The sequence below is a fragment of the Diaphorina citri genome, unplaced genomic scaffold (genome assembly GCF_000475195.1).
Source record: "Diaphorina citri unplaced genomic scaffold, Diaci psyllid genome assembly version 1.1 scaffold1410, whole genome shotgun sequence".
NCBI lineage: Eukaryota > Metazoa > Arthropoda > Insecta > Hemiptera > Psyllidae > Diaphorina > Diaphorina citri.
In genome coordinates, this window is record NW_007378836.1 from 74,576 (window position 1) to 81,542 (window position 6,967).

General features: G+C 37.1%; 1 protein-coding gene across 1 annotated transcript; it reads left to right on the top strand.

Moving 5' to 3' along the window:
• Window positions 1-1,154: 1,154 nt before the first annotated feature.
• Window positions 1,155-3,654, top strand: LOC103515757 (puromycin-sensitive aminopeptidase-like). Its single transcript, XM_026828355.1, has 2 exons — window positions 1,155-1,388; window positions 2,685-3,654. The coding sequence occupies exons 1-2, from the start codon at window positions 1,176-1,178 to the stop codon at window positions 2,889-2,891; spliced, it is 420 nt and encodes a 139-aa protein (XP_026684156.1). The 5' UTR covers window positions 1,155-1,175; the 3' UTR covers window positions 2,892-3,654.
• Window positions 3,655-6,967: the final 3,313 nt, after the last annotated feature.

Genomic DNA, 6,967 nt, shown 5'->3' on the forward strand with positions numbered 1-6,967 from the left:
ATCTTGGAAGATTTAGACAAATTATTTCAAATAATAAGTAGAGTAAAGAGAATTGGTATCAAAATGGCTGATTTGATAACAATTTTCTTCCTCAAATAAACGCACTAAGAGGTAAGGCACAAAAATGTTACCAATATGGCTGACTTGGTAACAAGTATTTGCTCAGAAATTCTGAAAAGCAGGGTTAGGGGTAAAAACTTAGAACATTGTTACCAATATGGCTGACTTGGTAACAAGTATTTGCTTTGGAATTCAAGAGGTTATGTACCGGGTTGAGATAGGCAAGGTTGGTCAACTAACCTTGTTTTTCAGTTACCACTCCCATGCCGAACTGTAGAAAAAATATCCTGTCTCAACCCAACCCGGTACAAAACCACAACCTATAAATGACCCTACTTTTTGTTTCGGTCAATTATGTAGAATTTCAAGTTACCAGGGGTGAAAAAACTGTGATCAAGATCAGAAAAGTGGCACCAAAATGGCTGATTTGGTGTCACTTTTAATTTTCGTGTTAATATAGGCCGTAGGCCGGGCGGCGCTTCAAACTCTTGACGTCCGCAGGCCTCCCGGCACAAAGCTTAGGTAGTCCTTTAGGGAATTCAAGATAGCGACAGAAAATTACTATCAAAATGGCTTTTAGCCCAGGAAAAATAGCCCCGTGTTCTATCAGCCTGCAAAAATTCAATAATGTCACAAGGGCTTATTGGCTCTTAGAGGTTGAAGCTCTAATAACAGACATCTCATTGTCTCAAAATCAACAAGAGTCAACTCCCATGGCGTAGTGGTCACTGCGCTCGCCTTGCACGCGGGAGACCCGGCTTCGATTCCCGGCGGGATCAAAAAATGTGTATCATGATTGATTCCGTGACTGGCTGTTGCGGGGCCCACTCAGCCTCGTGAAGAAAATGAGTAGCCATGTAATATACGCATAGTGACCGGTGCCAGGATGGTAGGTGAATTGGGCGCTGGCTTATTGAGATATTTGGAAAATCCTACTATGCTGCAGTGAGCACCAAAGTTGGGATAAAATTACACAAATAAACGGCATTTATTTATTTAGCCAGCCTAGTTAGCTTAGTTGGTAGTGCGTCTGCCTTGTAAGCGCTAGGCTTTTTTTTTTCTCTCTTTTTTTAATCACATTTTCCCTTTTCCCCTAGCTATACCAAAATTCCGACATGCAAGAAGAGAAAGATCGCATATCTCGCTCATTTAGCGCCCTCAAAGACCCAGAACTACTCCGGAAGGTGTTGGATTTCTCCATGTCAGATTTGGTGCGCGCGCAGGACTCTGTGTTTGTGATCATTTCCGCCGCCCAGACGAAGACCGGACGGGAACTTGCCTGGGACTTTCTCAAGAACAACTACGCCACCTTCACTGAACGATATAAGGTAGGTACTTAACATAGTTACTTTGTTTTATTTAAGCCATATTTTATTGTGTTGACCTTTTTACTTTCCTTATCCTATAGGAAGGAAAGTAATGTAATCGGGTCAAATTTTCGATGGTCAGTTTTTAGTGCCACAAATCCTATAGGAAGGAAAGTAATGTAATCGGGTCAAATTTTCGATGGTCAGTTTTTGATGCCAAAACACGTTTTGAGCTCCCTAGAGCCTAAATCGAAAGTTTCAGCCATTGGTCCGTGTGTGTGTGTGTCTGTCTGTAAACAAAATATCTCGAGTCTAGAGCCTAAATACAAAGTTTCAGCCATTGGTCCGTGTGTGTGTCTGTCTGTAAACAAAATATCTAGAGAACGGTAAGAGCTAGAGACTTGAAATTTGGTATGTAGCCGTCAAATGTGACAAGGATGCGACACGAAACTTTTGGTTAAGACCGGTGCAACGGTTGGCGGCATTTTACCGCTTTTTGAAGGATGCGACACGAAACTTTTGGTTAAGACCGGTGCAACGGTTGGGGGCATTTTACCGCTTTTTGGCGGTTTTCGGTGTAATTTAGAGTCCACACTTGCTGCCACGGGCCACTTATGTATTTTCAATGGTTATCTGATAGAGGGCTTCTGAGAGAAGTTTTGCTTTTTTTATGAAAAAATGCCAAGAATTAAAGAATCTATCTTTCATTTGAAGGGAGAAGTTTTAATACATGGGTTTCTCTGGGTAAATGACAATGAAATATGCTTTGGTAGTCGGGATGTTGAAATTGAAAATTCATATCTCCTTGGCTTAATCAAAAGAAGTCACATAATACGACGTGTTATTTATAATCGTATTTCCCTACATACCCCTTTTCCTAAGAACGCAAAATTTTATTGTTTGATAAAACATGGTTTTCCATGGGGGAAAAAATGGATTTCTTACATTATTTGAGAAGTAAACATACTGAAATTATGTATGGAACAATAATCAAGCAAATAACCTCCTTGACTTTGATAGTACATTTCGTACTCTTTTGACAAAATTTTCGATGACATATTTATTCGATATGATTTCAGGGTGGACTCCTAGGCCGACTGGTCAAACATACCACGGAGAATTTCGCATCGGAATCTCACGCTCGGGAAGTGACCGAGTTCTTCACCAAAAACCCGACCTCCTGGATCGAACGAACCGTGCAACAATCTGTGGAAACGATTCGCCTCAATAGCACAAATAACCTCCTTGATTTTGATCGTACATTCGTACTCTTTTGACAAAATTTTCGATGATATATTTATTTGAATATGATTTCAGGGTGGACTCCTAGGCCGACTGGTGAAACATACCACGGAGAATTTCGCATCGGAATCTCACGCTCAGGAAGTGACGGAGTTCTTCACCAAAAACCCGACCTCCTGGATCGAACGAACCGTGCAACAATCTGTGGAAACGATTCGCCTCAATAGCGAGTGTCTGAAACGCGATGGAGAAGCCGTGAAACAATTCCTGAGCACGCTTTGAACAGGGTGGGTTCGTGGCTGAAAAATTTGTTTCTTTGAAAAAGTTGTTTGTTTTAATTTTCAATCAAATGTGAGCATTTATTTGAAGTCACTTTGAACAGAATAGGGTGGGTTCGATGCTGAAAAGTTTTTTGTTTGTTTCACTAATAGAAGGTCGTGAAAAAGTTTTTCAGCTGACTGTTTTAAGAAATTCCTCAGCTCATTTTAAACAGAATAGGTTGGTTTCGAGACTGAAATATTGATTTTTGTTTGTTTCCCTTGTAATAAAAAAACGGCAAAAAAAGGGAGCATTTATTTAAGCCGTGATGAATAAGTTTTTTCGGCTCACTGTTTTAAGCTTTGGATAAGTTGGAGCAATTCCTTAGCTCGCTTTGTCGAGGTAAGGAATTGCTGAACAAATCGAAGTCGAGGCTGAAAAATTGATTTTTGTTTGCATTTTTGTCAAGTTATGAGCATTTACCTTCTTGTTTTTGAAAATACTCTTCGTATTCTTTTTAGTAAAGTGCGATAAAAGGGGGGAATTGTTTGTGATTAATTACTTTTATTTTTGAACAAATCAGTGGGGAAAATTAAATTTGAAGGTTTTCATGAAATTTTACAGAAAATAATTCTTACGCAAATACCTATGTTAAGGAATTCCGAATTGAACGTTTGTTTATTGCACATGAATTTTTGTTGTAAATTTATTGTCAAGCTGAATGTATTTGAATATTTGTATCCAACTCACTGAAATAAATTAAACTAATTTAAAATTAAATAAATTACCTAAAGTTTTTTTTTTTTTATGGGTGTCGCTTGAGAGCATTGTGATTGCTAAGGTTTTATCGTCCCGGAAAGCGAAGAGAGAAGGAAGACAGGATAGGAGGAAGCCAGCCGTTCCGAGAGCGAACCTTATCTGTTTTGGATAAAATCCGCCCCGGGCGGGAATCGAACCCGCGACCTAGCGCTTAACGCGCTACCCTCCAAGCTAACTAGGCTTTAATTCTAATAAAAGGGAGAGTGGTACAAAAGAGTTTGCAAACCCTGAGAGTTATACAGTAACTGCTCTAAAAGAAAATATTCTGAAAAAGAAGAACAAGTTGTAATAAATAAATAATCAAAACAGTATTGTATTTTGGGTAAATCATGATAAATAAGCACACGGAAATGGTAATGGAATCAGTGGATTTAAATAGCAAGGGTATTGCAAAGTGTAACCAACATGGCTGCTTTGGTAACACTCACTTTCCTTTAGGAAGATAGCGAAAGAACACTTCTTTTTTTACCAATATGGCTGGATTGAAAAAAAGGTTATTTTGTAGGATTGTAGGATAGATTTTTTTTTTTTTTTTTTTTTTTTTTTACAAATATGTGTGGGTTGGAAAAAAACACTCTTTTTGTGATTATTTTTTTTTTTTTTTTTTTTTTTTTTTTTTTTTTACCAATATGTCTGAGTTGGCAAAAAGAACGCTATTTTGTTGGATTGTGGGATACAAAAAAAGCAAGAGTATTGTTGCCAAAATGGCTGATTTGGTAACAATTTTCTTTCTCAATTTTAATCGTATTTATCATAGCAGAAAGTGTTACTTACCAAAATGGTTACGATATTTTGGAAGATATGGGTAGGTATAGCAAACAAAATAATAACAAATTAAAAAATACTAGGTAGTAGAGTAAAGAAAATTGGTATCAACATGGCTGATTTGGTAACAATTTTCTTCCTCGAATGAACGCACGAAGGTAAGGCACAAAAAATGTTACCAATATGGCTGACTTGGTAACAAGTATTTGCTTTGTAATTCAAGATACCGACCGAAAGTTGCTATCAAAATGGCTTTGGTAACAATTTTCTTTCAGAATTTGGAGAGATAGGTAGGAAGGATACAAAAAATTGTTACCAATATGGCTTACTTGGTAACAAGTATTTGCTTTGTAATTCAAGATAGCGACAGAAAATTACTATCAAAATGGCTTTTAGCCCAGGAAAAATAGCCCCGTGTTCTATCAGCCTGCAAAAATTCACTGGCGATTCGCCAGCTTAACATAGGTAACGCTAAAACCGGTCTTATATTAACGACTGAAGTGTTATCTAAAACTTTCTCGCTATGAGTTCAGGTCGTCGCGACAAATTTCAAGATTAGACCTCATTTGTGTGAGAAAATGTGAAAAAAATCTCCCAAAAACCAGTTTGCACCACCACTTTCGTGTTCCTGGTAGAAAGACCTTTAATTTGATATAGGTATAGGTCGACCAGGTTTGGATAAGTCCTTCTATGGGCACAGACAGACAGACGACACCGAAGCGAATACAATAGTCCGTCCCTTATACAGTTTAGAAATGAGACTGATTGAGATGAGTTGAGTAGGTCTTTCAAATGTTGTTTAGATGTTTGTAGATTGTTTGGAAGGCAATTAAAGATTCTTTTACTAAAAATCTTGGAAGATTTAGACAAATTATTTCAAATAATAGGTAATTCTAAGGTCGTTATGTACCGGGTTGAGATAGGCAAGGTTGGTAAACTAACCTTGTTTTTCAGTTACCACTCCCATGCCGAACTGTAAAAAAAAAAAATATTCTGTCTCAACCCAACCCGGTACAAAACCACAACCTATAAATGACCCTATTTTTGGTTTCGGTCAATTATGTAGAATTTCAAGTTACCAGGGGTGAAAAAACTGTGATCAAGATCAGAAAAGTGGTACCAAAATGGCTGATTTGGTGTCACCTTTAATTTTTCGTGTTAATATAGGCCGTAGGCCGGGCGGCGCTTCAAACTCTTGACGTCCGCAGGCCTCCCGGCACACTTAAAAAAAAAAACACCCTGGAATCCGTAGAAGCTTAACCCATCCTTTAGGGCTGTTTGACCCTACAACTAAGCCTAGGGTACGAGATAATAATAATAGTGCTTATTTATACTGCTCGCATAGGACTGTAAAGTCCCTTTAGTCCAGCAGTAGGCTACTACTATTATTGTGGTCAAATTCTCAAATTAATATTGAGGATAAAATTCCATACCTCGGCTGGGATTGAACCCACGCCCTCCTGTTTATCAGGCGAGCGCCTTGACCACTACACCACCGAGGTAGGTAAGATTGGCAACTATTCGAAATTTCGAATAGTAACTGGAAATACTATTGCTAATTCGCTATTATGTTTAGTGGCTTTGTTTAGTATCTTTAGTGGCAACCTCTTTGGTGGCTATTACCATTAATATCTTTTTTATATTTATAATTTTCTCCATCCTTTTCAATGTTAAACCTATGTATGTACTTTGTTTGATGTAAATAAATGAGGGCCTGTTTAAACTGTTGGCATAATGGGACTTTTAGTCTTAGCCGACAGTATAAATAAGGTATATTAAATAAAAAAAAAAAATATGTACAAGATAAATTCTCTGACTAGATTGAGGTGCTAAGTCTAAAACTAAGTGGTGTCTAATGTCTACTTATCAAAACTATCTATACTTACAAGCTAATTATGTTCAAATGTACATCTAATTTTTAGGGTTTTTTATGTAATCATTTTATCTAGGTAATTACGTAGAAAACACTATGAACTATTAAGTAATAATTTGGAATTTTTCACGAATAAATAAGCATATCGCAAATGGGCCTGTGTTGCTAAATTGTGTAAAAAAATAAATAAATAAAAAAAAAATAAGCATAGAAAAGTTTGTTTCAAACAAACTTCTTCCATCTGGCAGAATGGAGATTGTTTACAGATAAAATTAAAAAAGAAATAATAAATACTATGTACTACTAACATACTTATGTACAACAGAAATATTGTCAGAATAGCAAATGAAAATTTAAATTCGTCAGACGTCAGGGGGGAGGAAGACTTCATGTTAAAGATAATAGGTACCTACATCTAGATACCTACGTCTTTTTTTGTAGGTAGGTAGGTAGGTAGGTAGGTAGGTAGGTAGGTATGTATTGCAAATACTTATATTAGGTAAAGAAGTACAGAAGGATGGGTTGGCAGCTTTGAAAAAGCTGAGAGAAAAATCATTTTTAAGATCCTTTGGGGAAAAAAAACTGGGACAAGAATGGAGAAAAGCTATTGAAGTAGGTAAGTATTGAATAAATTTAACACCGA